The sequence below is a fragment of the Osmerus mordax genome, chromosome 5 (genome assembly GCF_038355195.1).
Source record: "Osmerus mordax isolate fOsmMor3 chromosome 5, fOsmMor3.pri, whole genome shotgun sequence".
NCBI classification, from domain to species: Eukaryota; Metazoa; Chordata; class Actinopteri; order Osmeriformes; family Osmeridae; genus Osmerus; species Osmerus mordax.
Window position 1 is genome coordinate 21,121,192 of NC_090054.1, and position 23,217 is coordinate 21,144,408.

The 23,217-nt window shown below is 48.9% G+C and overlaps 1 protein-coding gene across 1 annotated transcript; it reads right to left on the reverse strand.

The window, feature by feature from the left end:
* Positions 1-275: 275 nt before the first annotated feature.
* sptlc3 (serine palmitoyltransferase, long chain base subunit 3) lies at positions 276-20,688 on the reverse strand. The gene is made up of 12 exons (XM_067236969.1): positions 20,434-20,688; positions 18,076-18,267; positions 16,680-16,834; positions 16,341-16,489; positions 12,549-12,673; positions 11,545-11,638; positions 9,554-9,659; positions 7,179-7,398; positions 4,622-4,748; positions 2,264-2,399; positions 1,186-1,315; positions 276-937 (listed from the first exon to the last, which is right to left on the reverse strand). The coding sequence occupies exons 1-12, from the start codon at positions 20,542-20,544 to the stop codon at positions 824-826; spliced, it is 1,659 nt and encodes a 552-aa protein (XP_067093070.1). The 5' UTR covers positions 20,545-20,688; the 3' UTR covers positions 276-823.
* Between the last annotated feature and the right edge of the window lie 2,529 nt (positions 20,689-23,217).

A 23,217-nucleotide genomic window follows, 5' to 3' on the forward strand; every position in this document is an offset into this window, starting at 1 on the left:
ACCTGAATTTGTTGGTTTGGAATTCAACTCTTTATAATGGAGTGTGTTTAAATTTCAATATTAAGTATTCAATGCCTTTAAAAATTCTAGACATCAAGTCACTGATTTGCTCCCATACTTTTTAGATTTGAGATTTAATTGCATGTCGATGAGGTAATTCCAACTGTCTATCTTTATGGAAACTATGTACTATTATGTATTATGAAACTATTATGTTTTTCTATAGATACCACACTGGTTGTGTAGCAATTTACTAGAACTGTTTTCAAACACTGTCTGGATGTGATAGTCATTTATGTTCAGACAATCGATAACAATCAGAGTTTTTCGCTCAACACTGGTATCATGGCAAGAAACGAACAAGTTTAACTGTAAATAAATCAAACAGAATGCAAATCATACATTCATGTATTACAGATCTGTTCGGTCTCATGAAGATGTTTGTTCCAGTGATCACGACACTCCTGCCACAGACAAACAAACACAACCACAGCCACTCCATCCACATTTGTACATAATCTCTACAAACAGAACTAGTAAACTCTTAAAGGGATGGGATGTGGAGCTTAAGTTAATACATAAGAATACAGTACTCTCTGTCTCTCTGTTCCTCAGTCGTAATAAGAAATATAAGGATCTCTTCATTCACACGCTTTATAAAGGTGTGTTGTTCAAAGCCGCTGCCAGACATGGTCCTGAGTTTCTCCTTCTTGTGCAGTTGGACCGAGGGGGGTGAGTGGTCCTCTGTCACAGTGACACAGGAACACCCCCTCCACATGTGGAGCGGTACAGTCTCTCGGTGCAGAGGTCAGGGGTCAGGCCATCAGCTGTCCAGCTCATAGTCTGTCTCGTCAAAGAGCTGCGGTCGTGGGCAGTACTTCCTCCGGGAGAACTTCAGGCACAGATCATCTCCCACTTCATTCATATCCTGCAGCACCTGAGGACAGTGTAGGAAGGTAAGTATGCAAAAGTGTGTGAGTGAGAGGTGTGTGTGTGTGAGAGAGAGAGGTGCGTGTGAGTGAGAGAGAGAGGTGTGTGTGAGAGGTGTCTGTGTGTGTGAGAGAAGTGTGTGTGTGTGTGAGAGAGGTGTGTGTGTGTGTGTGTGAGAGAGGTGTGAGTGAGAGAGAGGTGTGTGTGTGTGAGAGAGAGGTGTGTGTGAGAGAGAGGTGTGTGTGGGAGTCTCACCTTGTCCAGCATGTCTCTGGTGTGCGCGGCAGACAGACAGAAGCGAGCACGGGCCTCACCGATGGGCGTGGCTGGGAATCCCACCACCACCACACCCACCATCCTCTGCTGCATGGCCCGGGAGAAGGCCCTGAGGAACACAGAGTAGCCATCACAGGCAGGACCACAGACCAGCCATCACAGGCAGCCCTGCACCCTTTGGTTTAAGCTAAAACACCTGCAGCAGAGCTCCATGTACGGCCCCTGAATATAATCAATCCTGTTTACCTTTCACTGACAGGGTTACAGGTTATGTAAACACTTAGTCAGCTCACATAGGAGGAACACTCTGATCTCAGCAGCGGTGGCTGGAGTGAATTCTTTTTGGAGGGGGATGAGAGAGCGAGGAAGGGGTGGGGTGTGGGGTGAAAGTGTGTGTGTAAAAGTGAGACAGAAAGAGAGAGAGAAAGAGAGGGGGTGAAGTATGTGTGTGAAAGAGAGACCGACAGAAAGATAGAGGAGGGTGAAAGTGTGTGTGTGTGTGTGTGTGTGTAAGAGAGACAGAGTGGTGGATCCTGCAGTGTGGGAGACAGACTGAGATGCCTGCCTGCCTGTGGCACTAGCAGGCTGGGCATAGTGAGCAGTTAAAAGGCCTGGCAGCTGCCAGCAGCTTGAATGCGTGCCAGAGGCCTGTTATCTTTGGAAGGACCCTGAAACGCCTGTGAGGGGGCCACACTCGCACGGCACATTCTCACACCACTGATTCCCCGAGCATCTGGCTCATCCAGCATGGATGCAGAGACACTGGGAGAATCAACACTGACCTCTCTGGACTGACAAGGGGAAATTACTGTCTCTGTAAAGGTTTTGAAAAGACCACAATTACACCTATGGTCTGCTAATCATTAACCCTGTCACTGAACTGGTTCTCAAGCATTTAGACTTCAAATCCTAAGGCCTCCACTTTGTCTGAATCCTTAGTACAGCGGGGTGACATGCAGGGATGGCCCAGGTGACATGATGCACCTGTATACTGATGGCAGTTCCCGGTGTGGGTTCCTCCAGGTGTGCTGTCAGGGTCAGGAGGGAAGGTACTTACACCACTTTGCCAGGCATGTAGAGCAGCACGGGCACCACAGGGGAGTCCTCGTTACCATAGATGATGAATCCCATCTCCTGCAGTCTGGATCTGAAGTACCTGGTGTTGTCTGCCAGCTGGTGAACCCTACTGATGCCTACAGAACAACAGCAAAGGAGACACAGTTACACATGCTCTAGCACCTAGCCCTTGTAGCTGGTGACTGTTGATCCAGACAGTACAGATAGTAGCAGGTATATAGAAGCTTACACATGCTCTAGCATCTAGCTTGTGGCTCTACCAGCCTCCACTATGACCCCTCCAGCCTCTAGTAAACAGCCTCCACTATGACCCCTCCAGCCTCTACAGTGGACCAGCCTCCTCCATGATCCAGCAGCAGATGGTTTTGTTTTGTCAGTGTCTCAATGCGGCGTGTGCTGCCAAGGCAGGGCTTTACAGCGCAGGATACGATAGCTTTCACCCCCCACACCCTGCCCCTGGACCACAGCCCAGGATGAAACCCAACACAAGTAGCGCTTAAGTGTTATGTCCAGATAAATATCACCACAGACAAATCAATAGCATGAGAAAGGGCCTGCTGCAGCACCCCCCAGGGCTCTCTAACCATGTGGAGCGAGGGACAGCCAGAGGCCCAGGCAGAGGCCCAGGCGGAGGCCCAGGCAGACGTCCGGGCAGAGGCCCGGGCAGAGGCCCAGGCAGAGGCCCAGGCAGAGGCCCAGGCAGAGGCCCAGGCAGAGGCCCAGGCAGAGGCCCAGGCAGAGGCCCAGACAGATTCTCTGTTACAGCCACAGAGGAGGTCTTCGGCTCTGGCCAGGACAGGAACATAGAGCCCCTATCCCTCCCTGAAGACCCTCCCTGAGGACCCTGCCTGAAGACCCTCCCTGAGGACCCTGCCTGAGGACCCTGCCTGAAGACCCTCCCTGAAGACCCTCCCTGAGGACCCTCCCTGAGGAGCAAGTCCCCCTCCAGCCTCCCCAAACACAGACCTGCTGCTGGGTCCGAGTGCAGCGCCCCTGGTGCAGAGAGCCCAGCGCCCCTGGTGCAGAGAACCCAGCGCCCCTGGTGCAGAGAACCCAGCGCCCCTGGTGCAGAGAACCCAGCGCCCCTGGTGCAGAGAACCCAGCGCCCCTGGTGCAGAGAGCCCAGGGCCCCTGGTGCAGAGAGCCCAGGGCCCCTGGTGCAGAGAGCCCAGGGCCCCTGGTGCTGGATCTCCTCCCAGAGAGGCAGGTCAGGAGGGATCTCCTCACAACAAGCAGCTGTTTTCCGAGGGTGCGTCAGGCCCCAGGCATCTGTAGGAGGGTTACGCAGCGCTCAGCACCACAGATCCTGAGACCTTCAGCTCCCGCTCTGCTGCCACACACACACACACACACACACACACACACACACACACACACACACACACACACACACACACACACACACACACACACACACACACACACACACACACACACACACACACACACACACACACACACCATCTGGACTCTGGCTGACTGATGTGAAAACCAGCCGCAGGTAGAAACTATGCAGGCTCAAGTAATCTCACATGCTCTCTCATTTCAATAGAGAACTCACTCTTTCTAGTAGTTGATATCCAACACACTTATGTACCTTTCATTGTACTGTGTGACTATAACACTGTGAGACCGTACATACAGAACTGTATGATGGACTGTAGGGTCCTAGATAGGCCTCTCCCTCCTAGACACCACTAGAGAACTGTCGAGAGGAGCAGCACCAAATCCTTCTAACTTACCTGTCTTTGTTACAAATGTTAAATGAATTTGAAGGTTTGCAGGGAGCCAGGCCCAGAGAGGCAGTGCCCAGAGAGGCAGTGCCCAGAGAGGCAGTGCCCAGAGAGGCAGTGCCCAGAGAGGCAGTGCCCAGAGAGGCAGTGCCCAGAGAGGCAGTGCCCAGAGAGGCAGTGCCCAGAGAGGCAGTGCCCAGAGAGGCAGTGCCCAGAGAGGCAGTGCCCAGAGAGGCAGTGCCCAGAGAAGAGCCCTCCCTTCCCAGAGGAATCTGACCGGCCAGGCTACAAAGGCTCAGGGTGTCTGGAGCCATTACTGCCGAGGCTGTTCATCTTTCCTCTCAGCACACGTGAAACTGATTTTCCCCCAGGCAGGGTCACGTGCAGGGGCCCTGTTCGTCTCCCCACCCCCTGACCGGACCCCTGTAATCGCTAGCACGTTTCCAGACCGCTGCGGCTGTTTATCTTCCCCTGTAGAGCTGGGCTTACCTACAAGGCTAACACTGGTCCTGCCCTGAAGGAGGGTCTGGGCTGAGTCTACCCAGCGCCAGACTCTCTGCTCCTGGGGTGTGATTAAAGACGGGGGGAGAAGGATGTTCGCTCACCCACTGTGGTCCCGTCCAGTCCCATGATGCACTTGATGGCCCGGATGATCTGCTCCGTGATTGGTGGAGACATGGCGGAGGCGTAGACCGCACTGTGGGAGTGGCAGCGAAGGTAGTCCACCAGCCTCTGCAACAAATCAGAGGTTCCAATCAACCAGTTAATCAGAAGTTAGCAATCAATCAATCAATCAGAGAGGTAAAGACAGTGTTGACTGGTGTTGTGTAGGAAATACAGTCCCTGTGAGGAGAAAATCTAATCTATTACCGTTTCTTAGAGGCACATGCATGTTACTATTGTTTATATGAAACAAACTAGGTAATTTTGTGTGAAGATTTTCTCTGACATTACTCTGACACAGCAACTTAGCTGTCCCTTTGAGGTATTTCAAAACCTGCAGTTGATCTTTTGTTGTGTTCTATGAGAATACAGCATCCAGTAGTACATTTACTTCACAGGAGGTACAGCAGTGAGGTACAGGAGGGTTAAAATGTTTATATTCAACAAACTATGAGCAGAATGATATCATTTTGAGGTGCGTATTAGGTCTAGGCATGTAGTTATCCCTAGGGACCACTAGGGCGTGCCCAATCTCTGAGTGGTCATCAAACCCAATCCCACCAACCAACACCTTCCAACCGTTCTTTACCAGTCTGGGGTTGTGACTGTGCCCAGGGGCCCTGGTCTGGCCCTGGTTCAGGGGAGAGAGCGACCCTGAGGTGACGTGAGCCAGGATGAGGGAGCCTGCCTCGCTCGATACGATCTGCCTCAACTATCATCTGAGAGGCAGAGAGCAGGAAGCAGAGAGCAGGAAGCAGAGAGCAGGAAGCAGAGAGCAGAGAGCAGGGCTCAGGAAGCTGATCTGGTCTCTGAGACACGTGTGTTTGTGGTTTTGGTCTGGAGGAGGAGGCAGAAGGCCTGCCAGCGGAGGTGTGGAGGGTGGGGTGCTGGTGGTCAGGGGTGGAGGAGAGTCAGGACACCACTCCCCCGCGCTGCCATCTGTGTCCACCGGGGGGCGGCGGGCCAGGGCGCGCCAGGGTTCGGGGGGGAAACGCTCGACCTGAGGAGGAGAACGAGGCTGAACCGCCATCTGCTTCCGTTTACGGAGCGGGGATTTTCACTGCTTTAGGGCCTTGCAGGATCTCGGAGCGACAGAGATAAAGCGGCCAAGAGGAAACGTCCGAAATCCCCCCTGACCCACATCTGTGGAGAGGAGAAGCCAGTGGGCAGGAGGCCTGGACGCCCTCTGAGCCTGCGAGCAGCTCGGTGACTGTCCGGTCACACTGCAACAGCCCTGCACATGCCAGCCCTGCGTTCACAGGTAGAGAGCCTCAAACAGCCTCACCCACACATGGATGAAGTGAGTAATGAGCAGTTTGCAGTCTACTCATTAGGGTACTTATTTCTGGCAAGCTTATAAAATATGCTCGACATATCCCTGCCTTCCAGAACACATGTGCTGGAACTGTTTTTAGTGGGCCGACCCTGAATCCATTTAACGCTGGATTTCGAGATCTCACCACAACAACAAATCAGTCCGATATCAAGGCTTCCTCCCAGTGTTCCCTTCAGTGGAGTCTAGACGTGTACCGCAGACAGCTGTCAGGGGAGGCGGCACTCCAACTTCAAACACCATCACGCTTGTTAAAGGCCATCCTGTGTAATCTAGAGCGCAGTTCCGACATTCGCCACAAGAAGGGGCTGGCAGGCGGCCAGCTGCACCTAGGTGTCCCAGCAGCGTGGAGCCGGGCTGGCCCTGCGCGCAGGCAGGAAACAGGTCCTCTCTGCTCAGCTAATTCAAACAACATGGCTTCCTCACCCCGATTCCTTTATAATCAACTGGCACGCTGCTGCTGATGTGGTTGTGGACTGAAGTCCACGTTTTAATGGAGTCGTGAGAAATGACAAAGGCTCCGAGACACACCGAGATCTGAACATTTGTTGAGCACATGAGGCGAGAGAGAGAGACGGGCGGGGGAGAGGGAGAGAGACAAAGACGGAGAGGGAGAGACAGACGGGGAGAGAGAGAGAGAGAGAGAGAGAGAGAGGGAGAGCGAGAGGTAGAGAGAGAGAGAGGGAGAGAGAGGGAGAGCGAGAGGTAGAGAGAGAGAGGGAGAGGGACATAAGGGCTGGTGTAGACGAGGTCAGGGATAGTTCTGAAGTCGTCCAGAGAAGGAATCTCCATCCATCTGTCCTCAGAGGAGAGGGTGTGACAATGGGTAAGACAGGGCCAAACAGCTCACACGCTATTCATCATCCTGAAGACTCACCACGCTACTGTACGGAACCTCCTATCAGCACAGCCATCTACAGACCCCAGGATTATCCTGTTTTGCTAGCCACAGATGTGACAAATGAGTTCCAAGCACGGGAGGAGATGCTAAACAACTCAAGCTAGTCAAAGTGGAGACATCTGGTGTAGGTTTCTGCTGAGCAAACAGGAACAGAGGTGTGGTGGAGCGTTGTGAGCAGGTGTTAATACTAGCCTACCCTGCTCCCAGCAGACAGGAACACAGAGGTGTGGTGGAGCATTGTGAGCAGGTGTTAATACTAGCCTACCCTGCTCCCAGCGATGTAGCCTCCACACGCTCCAAAGCTCTTGGTGAAGGTCCCCATCATCACATCCACATCAGCAGGGTCGACCCCGAACAGCTGGGTCACGCCCCGCCCTGAGCCGCCCACCGCCCCGACGCTGTGAGCCTCGTCCAGGTACAGGTAGGCCTTGTACTTCTTCTTCAGGGCGATGATCTCAGGCAGGCGCACCAGGGAGCCCTCCATGCTGGGGTGGAGGAACACACACACATATTATTAAAGAAGAAGAGAGCACAGCAACATTTCCTTCTCAGTGTGACCACAGTGTGACCACAGTGTGACCCACAGGGCTGACAGCTGACTGGGCCTCCTGTAGCTTCACCTACACATTATACAACCATCCATGCCCCATCTCCAAAGGATCTTATCCCTCCCCCTCTCCTGTTTTCCTCCCACCTCTCTCCCTCCATTCCTGCCGTGCACGGCAGCCCTTGTAAGGGCAGATGGAGGCTGGGAGTGTGTGCTGTGCCTGGGCAGGAAACTGAGTTCCCAGACCTGCTAGTCTCCCGTGATGGAGCACCCCTGTACCTCCTGTAAACCAAACGACAACAGACAGGGTTCCTGCAAGACTTATGAGGACTTCAAAGGAAGCATGATCCCAGCTAAAGCATGCTCCAATCTTTATCCAACTCTTTTGATGTCCTGGGAGGGAGGGAGGGAGGGGAGGGGGGGGGCTTTAAAAACTGTACCTGCCCTGTCTGTGATCTGCAGGGAATCTTCTGATAAGTGTGGCTTTGCAGATAAGGCATTTAAGTCATTCCAATTAAGAGCTGGATTGAGGTGGAACTAAAAGGTTGGATTTATATCCGTTGACGACCACAAAAAAAACGTTGGCAGATCACTGGAGGATAAGAGGACTCCCCCTGGTCCACCTTCCCCATCACACACTCATTTAGACGGGTATGTTTAGGGGAATGTCTCCCTTAGAGCTGTACCTCGATGGGGAGATGAAAGATACCGTGGGAGAACTGCAAGATAAAGAACAGAACAAGATAGAGAGAAGAGGACCAGGCGAGCAAGCGATGGTGAAAGATAAGACAGAGAGGGAGAGAGAGGGAGAGAGAGGGAGAGAGAGGATTGTGGAGGAGTGAGCAAGAGAGGAATGGAGAGAGTGAGTAATACAAGAAGGAGGGAGGGAGGGGAAAGAGGGAGGGAGGGGAGAGAGGGAGGGGAGAGGGAGGGAGGGAGAAACCCAGTTGTGGATGGAGGTGTAGTGGAGTGGTTGGAGGTGTAGTGGAGTGGATGGAGGTGTAGTGGAGTGGATGGAGGTGTAGTGGAGTGGATGGAGGTGTAGTGGAGTGGATGGAGGTGTAGTGGAGTGGATGGAGGTGTAGTGGAGTGGATGGAGGTGTAGTGGAGTGGATCTCAGTGGCTCCATGTGGTCTTGATTTGGAGCTAATGAACAGATGGAGGGTCACACAGGCGCCTGACTGTTCTCTGCCAGGACAGACACACAATCTCCCTCCTCCAGTAATCAAACAGCACCAGACCCCTAAAGCACAGCAGTCCCTCTCTCCCTCCCTCCTTCTCTCCCTCCCTCCTTCTCTCCCTCCCTCCTTCTCTCCCTCTCTCTCCCTCCCTCCCTCCTTCTCTCCCTCCCTCCTTCTCTCCCTCTCTCTCTCCCTCCCTCCTTCTCTTCCTCTCTCTCTCTCCCTCCCTCCTTCTCTCCCTCCCTTCTTCTCTCCCTCCCTCCTTCTCTCCTTCTCTCCCTCCCTCCTTCTCTTCCTCTCTCTCTCTCCCTCCCTCCTTCTCTCCCTCCCTCCTTCTCTCCCTCTCTCCCTCCCTCCTTCTCTCCCTCTCTCCCTCTCTCTCAAACAGCTACCTAACCACCTCCTGACCCACACAGACGCACTCTCCGAACACACAGACACACCTTCATGATTATTCCACAATACAGAGTAAGAACATGGAAAAGAGGACATCACAAGACCTGAGCCACACACATGCCTGAGAGAGAGAGACATAGAGAGAGACAGAGAGAGAGAGACATAGAGAGACATAGAGAGACAGAGAGAGAGACATAGAGAGACAGAGAGAGAGACAGAGAGAGAGACAGAGAGAGACATAGAGAGAGACAGAGAGAGAGAGACATAGAGAGAGACAGAGAGAGAGAGACATAGAGAGAGACAGAGAGAGAGACAGAGAGAGAGACATAGAGAGACAGAGAGAGAGAGACAGAGAGAGAGACAGAGAGAGGGCTCCTCAGGTTACTAATAAAGATTGCAGTCTGAGTGGGCTGAACCCTGGCTCCCTTTAAACTAGAGAGCACCTGTAAGCCTGCAGTCAGAGCAGAGCTGGGGGAGGGAGGGAGGCAGGCAGAGTGGGGAGGGAGGGATGCTGACCTGTAGATGCCCTCCACCATGATCAGCAGCTTCTTCCAGGGTCTGTGGGTACGAGGCTGACCTGAACACACAGCCTCCTTCAGCAGTCTCTCCAGGCTCTGCATGTCTGGGAGGCACACACACACGCACACACACACACACACGCACAGACACACACACACGCACGCACAGACACACACGCACACACCGACACACAAACACTCATCAGAATCATCATCATAAAAGGATGTAGTTTAAAATCATTGCAGAGTATGGCTGAAAAAAATAAAATAATAAAAAGATTTATTGTGTGTCATAAACCTGTGATATTACCACTATGAAAGATAACAGCCTGTGGGGAGATAAGGATGGCCAGAGCAGATCACTGATCCACCTGCCAGCAGCACCTTTCATAAAGCTCAAACAGCAAGTACCAAAGCAGAACGTAACTCCTTAACCCTCGTGCTGCCTTCGGGTCACATGACCCAAAGGTTCATAACGAACCATCGTTGTGTTTACCCAATTTTACCCAATACAAAAACAAATAAAAATAATTTTCTTTTAACCATTCCAATGTGGGGGGTCTGAGACAGCCCGACAGTTAAAAGAAAATGCTTCACTTTGTTTTTGTATGAGGTAAATTTGTCGCAATACGACAGTGGGTCACAATGACCCGAAGATAACACAAGGGTTAACACCTGCAAGATGTAGCTAGAGAGAAGCAGCCCACACACTGTGGAAAGGCTGAAGGCCTATGGGAACAGAGGGGATCACAGGGAGGAATAATGGCCGAACAGCAATGGTGCATTTATTAAATAGTGTTGAAATCCTCCCTGTCCTGTGATCATGTCGTGAGAGCTCGATGTTATGAGCTGCTGATGTACAGAACACAGCGGCCAGGAGATGGCAGTATTGACCAACTCGCAACGAAACCCAACCACCTCCAAACAGAAACAGTCGAACAAGAGCTGCCTCGTTTATTAAATCAACCCACAATCAATCGACTGAGACTAGAACACGTTTATCAACATGACTGTCGTGTCTGTCCCTGCACGGGGCCTTGAAAACCTCGCTCAGGAATCCCCAGGTATGCACATCACTCATGATCCCTGGCTGCCACGCGGCTCCAACCATCCCCGCAGGCCACATGCCGAGCGCACGTCAGGGGGGTGTGATGGGCTGGGCTGTGCGTCGATGCTGCCAGACCTGCTAAGCCAGTCCCGTCTAGCACTGACTACATCCTCCACCCACTGACAAGACACACAACTACTGTAGCACAGCACTGAGCCCAGGAGCTGACAGGAATACAGAGAGAAGACAGGGAGGGAGGGAGGGATTGGAGGGAGAGAGGGAGTCAGGGGGGGAAATGGGGAAGGAAGAAGGGAGGGAGGAGGGAGGAAAGGGGGAGATAGGCAGGGAGGGGTCAGCTGGTGAGGTTCCTGAGGCCCTGCTCTCCCAGAAGGCAGGCCCCCGGGCCCTGGAAGGACCCTTAACTGACTCTGCTTGTACCTGTCAGCACACATTTGCTGCTGCAGGTCTGCATGTCAGATCTGCTCATTTGTCCTGTCTGCCGAGAGAAGGAGGGGGAACTTTTCCAACGCACGCACACTAGTCCTCCACTCAATCTTATTTACCTCTCTTATCTTCTCTAGGAAAAAGAATTAGACAACACAAAGCCTAATTGGCATAGTCCACAGTGTATTCATCTACATTCATTATTATTGTTTGATATTTGGACACAGCATGTGATTTGGTTCATCTTAAAGTTAGACAACATTCCCCTGGGAGGGAGGAAGCAGGAGGGAGGGAGCAGGAAGCAGGAGGGAGGGAGCAGGAGGGAGGAAGGGAGGAAGCAGGAGGGAGGGAGGAAGCAGGAGGGAGGGAGCAGGAGCGAGGGAGGGAGGAAGCAGGAGGGAGGGAGCAGGAAGCAGGAGGGAGGGAGCAGGAGGGAGGGAGCAGGAAGCAGGAGGGAGGGAGCACGTACGGTACGTCTCCAGACTGGGTCTACTCACTGTTGTGCTTGAACACCCGGATGGTTGCTCCTGACAACCGCGCTCCCAGGATGAGAGATGTGTGGTTCAGTTCGTCACTCAGGATCAAGGAGCCCTGGAAACAGGCCGAAACAGGGCGGGGTCACAAACAAATCCCTTCAAACGAGCCAGGCCCAAAACTAACAAGCCTCCTCTAACACATACAAGCGTTCCTCAAACACAGACGCAGCGCAGCAGCCATCGCCAAGCAACCATCGCCAAGCAACCTCCTATTTGCATCGCCCCTCACAGCTCAAACACACTCCAGAGTCAATGGTCTGGGGGGGGCTGTCTGGTGTAACAGTGAGCAGGGATGTCTGGTGTACCAGTCAGCAGGGCTGTCTGGTGTACCAGTCAGCAGGGCTGTCTGGTCGGGCCTGCTACAGCCTGGGTCTCAGGAGATGACCTGCGCTGGACGGAAACATCCAGAAACTCTGGATGCTTTCTACTCTCCCTGGAGGATCTGCACCATCGCTGCGTTTACTACCCACCACACAGTCACTTACACCCCAGCCCCCGGACACCCCCTCCCTCTCCCCCCTCCTGTCTAGTCCAATCAGTGACAGCCAAGCTCTGTGTTGCCGACGGCGAAGCCTTGTGGCTAGCTTGGTGCGCCAACAGAGCCGGGCGTGGAGCAGTCATGCCCGTTAGGGGCGCCCGCTCCGACGGCTGCCCTTCGCTGCCTAGCGTGCGGGCCTGACTGACTGTGGAGGCCCTGGGCCTCCCTCCTCCTGGCTGCTGTTATGTCTAATTAGGATTTTAATTAATGGGGGTGGGAGGGGAGCTGAGTGTAATTCAGCGGCGTTCTCATTCATTTAGGCCATCTGGGGGGAAGGGACAAAAGCTGAGCTAATTAGATCCCTTTAAACCGCCGCGAAAAGTCGGGTCTACAGAGCAGAAGTGTCGCAGTGCTTTGTTTTGTGGCGTGTGCGGTGTGTGTGTGGTGTGTGTGTGTGTGTGTGGGTGTGTGTGTGTTTGAGACAGACCTTTCCAACCAGTGCTGGTATGTTCATAGAGTTAGTAGCGAAGCCCATCCCAAAGGCCATGCAGGCCTCTACTCCCAGGAAAGACGCCACCAGCTGCTCCAGCTCCTGGTGTATGCTGAGGTTACCTGCCAGACACAACGACAACAACAATCACTATGACAGGACAGAACACAGCTCTACACCCACCACGGCTCTTAAGAAGCAGCCACGACAGCCTAACCACGTTGTGGCTTTGTTGCTCTGTGTCATCTCAGGCAGGTGTCAGGACCTAATAGGAGCTTGGTGAGAGACTGGTCAGCCAGGGGGAGTATCTACACAATCATAGGGCAGGGGGACGGTTGCACTCTGGGTGAAGAATCCCCTCCAAGTCTGTACAAGATCAACAAATTATGACAAAATCACAAAAAATTAATCAATCTGCTGGGTGTTCCACAGCGCCCATGATCAGATAGTAATATGAATACTGAAACATTTTTTTCCGATGTTGTGCAATAAAGACACATGCTAATGGGCTTGTCCAGGACAGCTGGTGGAAAGGTTTTTTTCTTTTCACTGCAAGATCTGCAACTGGTCTGTTGTCATACATTAGAGTAACCTCATGCAATAGTCATTTGCATTATATCAAGCCAATATAATTTGCGAAATATACTGAGTCTCCATCAAATTACTTTTTTAAACAAATGAACATCATTATCATACATCTATGGTCTAAATCTATCTAAATCTAATCACTGATAAAGACAGAGCTGGAGAGAGAGAGAGCCAGACAGAGAGAGAGAGAGAGAGACAGAGAGAGACAGGCAGAGAGCCAGAGAGAGAGCCAGACAGAGAGAGAGAGAGAGAGAGAGACAGAGAGAGAGAGACAGACAGAGAGACAAGAGACAGAATACATTAAAATGTGCAGTATGACACATTCAAGATGTTTCAGGAAGAGGGAGTGGGGGACTGAGGAGCGAGGTCTACAGAGCAACAACATCTCTCTCTCTCTTTCCAGCCTGTCCTATTCTGCTCTCTCCATCCAGCTCCGTCCCAGTCAGATCGATTCAGATGTTTCCTAAACCCGTCAGACTCTCAGACCCTGCTGGCACGTGCAGGTCGTTTAATCAGGCTGCACTGGCATCTGGTGTCTTCGTAGAGTTTCCATGCCGGCTCTGTCCTCCTGCTCCCTGATCACCATGCCGGCCCTGTCCTCCTGCTCCCTGATCACCATGCCGGCTCTGTCCTCCTGCTCCCTGATCACCATGCCGGCTCTGTCCTCCTGCTCCCTGATCACCATGCCGGCTCTGTCCTCCTGCTCCCTGATCACCATGCCGGCTCTGTCCTCCTGCTCCCTGATCACCATGCCGGCTCTGTCCTCCTGCTCCCTGATCACCATGCCGGCTCTGTCCTCCTGCTCCCTGATCACCATGCCGGCTCTGTCCTCCTGCTCCCTGATCACCATGCCGGCTCTGTCCTCCTGCTCCCTGATCACCATGCCGGCTCTGTCCTCCTGCTCCCTGATCACCATGCCGGCTCTGTCCTCCTGCTCCCTGATCACCATGCCGGCTCTGTCCTCCTGCTCCCTGATCACCATGCCGGCTCTGTCCTCCTGCTCCCTGATCACCATGCCGGCTCTGTCCTCCTACTCCCTGATCACCATGCCGGCTCTGTCCTCCTGCTCCCTGATCACCATGCCGGCTCTGTCCTCCTGCTCCCTGATCACCATGCCGGCTCTGTCCTCCTGCTCCCTGATCACCATGCCGGCTCTGTCCTCCTGCTCCCTGATCACCATGCCGGCTCTGTCCTCCTGCTCCCTGATCACCATGCCGGCTCTGTCCTCCTGCTCCCTGATCACCATGCCACCCCGCAGTGTTGCTTTAGTTCTGCATGGGATCCGCCAGGAGAGTGGAGTTCTCCCAGAGTCACCTGGGTTACCTCAAGTCAAGTGTGAATTATGTCCATTAAACTTCTGATTAAACGGTGTAGGCTGTGTGAATGTCACAGGTTCGCCTGAATGCCAAGTAACGTTTTCACCGTGGTAACAGCAGCCCCTGATCAAGGTTGGAGACGCCTGCGTCTCAGAACCCCGCGTGGGCGGATCTTCAGGATTACACCTACTTTAGTTTTTCAGCACACGTGACACGAGAACGTCTGCCAAGATTTCAACACCAGGAGTTAATCATTTCCATCTCTGACCTCGCATATGTAATCTTATAAAACAACCAATAAAACTGTTCAGTTGTTTTTCTCTAGGAATGACATCACCATGTCACCGGCCTCACAGCTTCTAATGTTTGAGACGTTTGTACCTCAGGTCCATCATCCCCAGAGGCAAGTTAACCACTCTGAGGGAATTCAGTCTCTGTTAATCACTGTTAGAACAGTGAGAAATGGAGGACGACACACTGAAATGCCTACCTGTAAATGGTTGACGCAACCTTTTTTATACGTTTCAAACACACACACCGTAAACACAGCAACTTCCCCTTCCTAGTTGACTCCAGCACAACATGGCCACACTCAGGATCCCTCTAAGCAGACAGCAGCAACTCACAGTGAGCAGTCTGCTTTGGGGCCAGTTCACCAGATGTGACTGCGCTCTGTAGATAAATCACTCCATGGGAGCTAAACATTGGATATGAGGGTGTTGTTCTTCAAACATGGATGCTGAGATCATTAATAATTGATGCTTAATATAACCCCATGGAAAGGGCTCTCCCCCAAAAAAGAAACACATTACAAACATGTGCAGAAACCGCCTAATTTGGGTAAAAAAAAGAAACAAATAAATAAATAAAATCCTCCCATGAATAATAAATGGCGTGAGTGGTGTTGGTGGGGAGGTACTTTGTACAAACATCCACATGACTAATGATCGCATGCTCTTTCATCCCCTGGCCTTCCGTTCCTGTCTCTAAGGTCATCAGGGTCGTGTCAGGGGGCTGGAGGGACACACTCTCTCAGGGCTCCTAGTGTCACATCATCGCCCCTGTCGCCCTGCCCCCGGCCCAGGTACAGCAGATTGTGCAGCCCCAATTGTGCCCACGCCCACACCAAAACTAAACAACTATTTGGCCAGAACAAAGACATTTAGTCAAGTAGGGGCTTATGAAAGGTTTCAAGTGGAGACTGTCGACAACGTTTACCCAAGTGTTGACCTTATATCCACCCACCTTGAACCGCTCATCAGGTTATACCACAACAATAGGAAACAGAAACCTGATTGACTAGGTCTGGCATTTAAGGAAGTTGCGAAAGTTGGCCAACAGTCGTACAGCAATACAGTAGTAAGGCCAGATATAGGTTAGATTACCAGATGTCTCTTCAGATCTTCCGATACTTCCGTGGACTATTTTAAAGTGTTTCGTAGTGTTACAATACACCAGGATATCTCCATTGCACCATGTGGACCACTATGTAATGATCCCAGCTTATGCTCAAACTGTACATAATTTAACAATGGCTGAATTATTCATACATCATAGCCGCCGCTGGAAGATAATTAAAGATTCTGGCAGTATAATTCATGAGAAAGATAATAAATGATGGTGCCTGAGATAAAAGAGTTGGAATTTCTTGCCAGTTTGATGGTTAACCTTATCAGTATCATACTGTACCCTAGTTACCTTATGGCCTAATATATGACTAATACAAACAAAAAGGGAATTATAAAACTGTGTACTGTAGAAATATTGCAGTAAAACCCTGGAACAAGCGCAACCACTCTGAACAACATGTTCCCGTGGTTTCTAACCTTCAACACCGAAAGTCGAAAGTGCGTATTCCGTGGAATCGAAAGTCAACCAGACGTACCCATTTCCTGTCTTGTGCTGCAGACCCCAACGCCATACTGACGTGTTTTGTCGGCCACGGTTTTCAGGAAGTCGGCGTTGTTCTCCGCGAAACCCAGGTAGTTGTAGGAGCCCATGTTGATGACATTCTTTATCGTCTTCCCAGTTAACCTGCAGTAGCGGAAACATCGCATATCATTTTCTATCCTGATTGCGTCCTGTTTGATTACAAAACTAAAACAAGCACATCGTGTTCGAAACAGATCATTCTACGTGCATTAGCGGGAGCAGGTCCCCGTTGGAGAATAACGTTCTGTTATTTAGTAATTGACAGTGGAACAGCTCCAATGAAGGACATTACCTGAAGGTCCAGTTATAGTCATCGGAAACTCTCTCCATCAAATCAAACACAGGACCAGGCAGACTGCAAATGGGTCTGTTCCAATTGTCACGCACCCTCATGTACAGGTTACGATTGTAAAAGTTCTCAAAATCTTGATAAAGTGGAACGAAATCCTGCCAACGAACAGAAATATTAAATCAGAGGATGCAAGTAAACATTTAAAACACAATTAATGGCATGAAATAACATAGACGGAGGGATAAAGATGTGTCATATTTAACAGACGGGCCATGAAAGGCTTGGAGGGCCCTATGAAATAAAGTCCAGTGGAGATTGTATTACAGCCCGTTTGAATCGCTACTGATCACAAGGTTGGTAACTGCTGTGTTCAAAGGGCTCCCTGAGGACAGGAACACAGCACACCAGCATGACTGATATGGAGAAATGTCATTAACCGTGTTTATAAGAGCCTTTGATGATCCCAGTTTCAAGCCTCCATAAACAACATGAAGCATCTAACCCAATGAAGGGAGTTCTCCCAGAGAGCACAGCACACATAAGGCCCCAGACACACACTCGTAAAATGACCCCTGCCAAACACAGGGCGCACACTTGCTTCTTTACCCTCCAAGACATCTGCCCCTTTGTCACTGAACAAAGCACTTTTTACTGTCTTTCTGACATTCTGACTGATTGGAATGGCTTAATATGGCAAAATAAATTACTCTTGTAAATCTACTAACAGCAAGTGTGTTTCCGTGGTGGTTGAATCAGTCATCTGTAGAACACATCAACAGATTCAGTATTTATACCCTTCCCATTTTCCAAAAGCGGAACTTTTTGGTTGGAACGATCTCAGAGGATAACAGCGAAGCAGTAAAAAATACATTTGAATCCTCTGAGAATTAATTAAGTCTTCAACAGATACTCTCCACGGTGTCCTCACTTTCACCCACAGCATCACAGGATCAAGGATAAACAAGGAGGAGGAAGACTGAGAAAAAAGGACTGCTTTGAACATCCACTCATCCAAAGCAGCATTTTTCTGCATTGAAATAGGGCATGAGCAAAGTGAGTTTTGGACTATCTACCACCACTATATTTGATGTTAACTATATGTTCAGAGAGCGAAAGAGAGACATAGAAAATGAGAGAGAGAGAGACAGAGTGAGAGAGATACAGACAGAGAAAGAGAGAGATACAAAGAAAAAGAGAGAGAGAGAGAGACAGAGAGAGAGATACAGACAGAGAGAGAGAGAGAGAGAGAGAAAGTGACAGAGTGAGAGAGATACAGACAGAGAGAGAGAGACAGAGAGAGAAACAGACAGAGAGAGAGAGACAGAGAGAGAGAGAGACAGAGAGAGAGAGAGCTAGACTGAGACAGAAAAAGAAAAAGTGGGGCGAGGTGTTGCACCTTCTGTTCATGCCGTTCCTGGGCAAGGTTGCATCTCTCCAGGCCCACCGCCCTGAGAAAGTCCCTGAAGTAGCCGAACAGGGTGACGATGCCAAATCCCAGGTATGTCATAACAGCCACATACATGGGCGCCTGTTCAAACGCCTCTGACATGCGTCGCCTGGGGCATGGCCCCTTCCACGGGCCATTTCTCTGCAGCACAAAACAGGAAGGAGACATAAGCATGTGTATTCTGCATTGTGAACAAACATTGATCCTTGGAATGATCTCATATAGTGAGGGAGATTTTCGTTTCGATAATCAGCAGACATGCTGTTAAACAGGTATTACTTTTTAATCTCTTCATTTCAGATTCAGAGTAACAGACTAAAGCCATAAACAGATAATAGTAATGAAGACAATATTCAAACGTACATCGCAACTAAGCCTTTTAGCTAATGATGCTAGCGTTGGTAATTAAAAATATGACCAAGAAAAGATTTATCATTTATAAAAGTTTTTAGTTTACCAGCCAGTGAATACAGGAAAACCCCAATTTAAGTTTAAGAACATGAGATTAAAGATAACATTTCTTCAAGGGACTTTTAAAACTGCCTCTAGTAAGCTTGCGTTGTCCCCTACCTTATTCAACATCAAATTCAATGAATTTCAAGGATGCAACATTGTTATGCAGCATGAATTACAGATCGTTGTCACCACTCACTAGGACACTCTTGTGGCAGTGACTTTCCCGCCTGACACTGAAGGGGACCCTTCTCTTCTCTATATTACAAGAGACTCATGACTGAAACCAAGAGGAACTTTTGTGTATCTTGTATTGTAGGGGGTGGGAATCTTTTGGTACCTTACGATTTGAATCGATTCTTGGTGTCACGAATCGCTAAAAGATCGATTCACGATATTTTGCGACTTGTAATCCCCAATATATATATAATACATTACAAGGGTGTTTTTTTACATTTGTGAATCGATGTGAATCGCTAGAAGACTGAATCGCAATTCAAATGTGAATTGATTTTTTCCCCCACCCCTATTGACAGTCAGTGGATCTGACAGAGATCAGAAAATGCAGCTTTAAAGACGATGAACGACATGTCCTTCTGTTTGATCATATCATGTTAAAACCATCCAAGATACACAGAAGTTATACTGCTCCCACTTTACATCATATATGTTTAGGAATGAGGTGAGGCCTTAAGATTGTAAGCACTGCCACACCCAGGGATTGTAGTTTTATTTGATTATTTGTTATCACTACACTGGGCAATGTGCACGCATCTGACACCATTACAAATACACAATTTGAAGCAATAGCCTAATCTACCAACCACGAATCCTTAAAATGTGCACTTCATGAACATTACAGGTAAACTAGCTACATTTAAATGATCCAATGACAACTAAATGTAAAGTGTAACTCTAGATATATTGCAAAGTTGGAGAGTCAGTCGCAGAAATTAAACTAGTTTATGTAACTAAGTCCACTATGAAGCAATCACTTCTATATGATATGTTGTAGAAGAATATAGCCTGACTATATCTAAACTGTGGATTCCAACCCTTTCAAGGTTCATGTTTACAAAAACTTTCAAGGCCTGATTTTAACTTTCTATACTTGACAAACTTTAAAGTATTTTCAAGGCCGGTGGTAACCCTATGGCACTCAAGTTGTGGAACACCTGGTAAATGGGGTCAAAAATGACAACTCTTTACTTGCAGCAGGACTAGGTCCAACTACACCTTTGAAAAGGTTGCTGGAGTATGAATGACAATGTGGGCGTTGTGCAACCTTGATCTTTCGTCCAACACGGTGGACACTTCAAAGCAGTAGCTAGCTAAGAAGATTGACGTTAGCTCAAACACTGACATACCAGTACAAACAGGAGCCCTATTTTGTTTTGCATAGGCTAGCCTATGTGGTTTCGTTCGTACTGGATCATTTCCTCATCCACATAAAGACAATTTTTACAATTGAAGCACATTTAGAAATAGAAGTGACTCCCTTGTATAGTAAAAGTAAAGAACAAGTAAAATAATGCTTTGCAAGTCATTTTAGTGTGAGAAATTCCAGACCGCTTTTTGTAGACCAACAACGTTGACAACGTTAAATCACAACTGTCAGTGTCAACTGAACTGGGCGCGCCAAACTATAAGATTGAATCTGATCTCGACTCCTTCATTAAAGAGCATGTGAGTACCCCCTGGTTAAACGTTGGCCAGCCTAGTCGAGTCCCCGACTGAGTATATTATTTTGACAATATCTTCTGAACAACCTGTTTTAAATGATGACAATTTTAGGAATGCAATTGCCTACGTTGCGGTCGATACTTATTTCCATTACGGCTATACTGTACATACCTCAGCCTTGTGATATCCATTTGTCCTTTTCTTAATACCGTTTTTCAAGTCACACTGGTTTACATATTGTTTAATATTTCCGTTTTGCACAGGACCTTCAGTTCTAGCCATTCTTTTTCACAAAGTAGAGTCAACTCGCCTTGAATGAAGGAAGTGTATCTCCAGAGTTTGGACTCGCGGTTTGTGTGCGTAGCTACCTGGTGACTTCCTCATTGCCCTGTCACTCTAGGAACCATGCGCACCTATGTTATGGTTTGTAATTGTAGATCCACCGGAATTTAAAATCTGTTGCCCAGTTTCAACAACCCAACCTATTTTCATAATTTTTTTCATTAAGGTCCAAACTTTCACTTCTCTAATGTACAAAGCTATATGCTACTGAATCCAGGAAGAAATTGCCACTGACATAGAAGGAAGTTCTGCATTTTAAAGAGTACTTTTAGACATTTACACTTAGCAGACGCTCTTCGGGTGAAGTGCCTTGCCCAAGGACACAACGTCATTTTGCACAGCCGGGAATCAAACTAGCTTCTACCTTCTGATTACTAGCCCGATTCCCTAACCACTCAGCCACCTGACTCCCTTAGACTGTTTAATGTACTTACATTGAACCAGTCTAAATCAAGACTTAGATGTACTAAAGCTTGTGTTGTTTTATTGCTGTTTATTTGTTTGTTAACAAATAAAATATACTGGGATGGTTCTGTTGTCATGTTTATTTACATAGAGCATTCTAACTTCAAAGAAAAGTCCTATATATTATGCATGTGTGCTTAATGTTCAGAGCCATCAGTAGCCTTATGGGGCAACTGCCTGACTGCATCTTTGATATTACTGTCATCAAGGCACAAGGGAGGCGGAAGGAGAATTTGTTGGTCAAAGTTCAAATGCCTCTTTGAGAAACCACAATATATTTAATAGCTTTGAAGATACATTGGAAGGGAGCCACTGCAAGACTGGTGTAGTATCACTTAACCAATATAATGGTTGTGAAATAACCTGTTGCCTTTTCAAGGAATGAAAGCCCTGTGTTCTTGTGTACTTGGATTATAGGCAGAGCAGGTAATGAATAGCAGAGAGGGCTGTAGAGTTTATAATGCCACTCTATCCACAGCAAAAACACATTACTGGGAAGGTCACATTCCAACAAGCCTATTTCCTCTGCCTCCCTATTTAAGAAAAAATATATATATTTAGAGCAGTTTTCATGCTTTGTTGGACAGTTTTTAAGTGAAGTGTGACAGAAAAGGCAGGGAGAGAGAGAGCGAGAGAGGTAGACAGACAGCAAAGGGCCAAGGCCAGATTCTTACGCAGGCGTCTGCGGTAAGGCCTCAGCCTACATGGTACGCACGCTTATCCGGTGAGCTAGCGGGCGCCCCATCCCCACCTTTTGACTGTTTCAGTTTGTGTGGGCTCCTCTGCCTCTATCTCTCCAGATCCCTTCTCTCACCCCTCCAACAAGAAGCTGTGCTGTCTCTCTCACACATGCCTGGAGCTTTTAAATCTTAATTTAAATTGCAAAACTGATAGGATCAGGCCTTGTCGGATGATGGCCTGTGATATTATGGGTGAAAACACCAGGGCCCTGCGGGGTGGCGCTTGTCATCACTACAGAGCTGCCTTCACTTCACATCAATCCAGGACGGGTAGGGGTGTCTCATAAACAGATGCTATGAGAAACAGAATCAATGATCACATGAGCGAAAGGGGCAAAGAGGTGTTTAAACTGAGTGAAACAGGAAAGAGGACTGGAGACAGAGTGAAAGAGGAAAGAAGACTGAAAAAAATGTAGATCTGAGGAAAGTGACGTTGCCACAGTCATAATTATTCTGATTTAACGCCAGCTCCCGCCCTCCATGAATCCCAGATGTAAACCTGAGTGTAGTTGGAGTAGCTGGGGGAGTCTACCTCCACTATAGGGCTGATCTCTATCCTCTATCCTGGGACCAGCTGTAACCTAGATCTGTCAGGCCTCATTAGCCAAATCAATCATCTGACGTGGTTCTCATTGGCTTGGTAGATGTAATCATCATTTCACAATCATTTTCATAAAAAATTTCAAGCGGACCTACTTTTCTGATATTAGCAGTATGTACTGCTTCGCATTTTCCAGAAGGTGTCACATTAACAGTAAAGTAGGGTGTCGGTTTGGCACTGACGGCACCACACACACTTAACCAAAGCTGTTTGACGCTGATTATGCCAATGAGCCCTGATCCAGAGGGAATGTCCTTATTTTACACTTCAACAAATACACTTTTTTTCCCCCAATACTTTGAAGATTAGCTATTTCCATTTGTGCATGCGCCCTCATGTAATAGCGCTAGATGTCTTAATTTTCTGAAAGGTTTATTCTTTTAACATTTCTGCCCCCTGCTGCTCTACGATCTGTTATCAAGGTAGAGAGGGAGCCTTGAATTTGACTAAATACAGTACTTCCTTTATAAAGATGTGATGGGAAATTATTTCCGAACCCTCTATAAAAGGGCTTCTACCTGGAATACAGATGAATGTAAAAGCGATCTTTGAGGCAGGTCCTCAACGATCACAGCAGGAGGCATGTGTCAATGCTGATTTTATATGACGCAATGTAAAAGGGTTTATATTCAAAGCACTGGTGCATATTCACCCACACCGAAATGATTAGTAGCCTGATAGGTATGTATATGTGGTTGCCAGGTTTGCTACTTATACATACAACAAGCATGTTGCTCTCCACGTACAGGACACGTGTGTGTCAAACGTCAAGATCATGAGAAGACGTCTGTACATCTGTGCCTCACC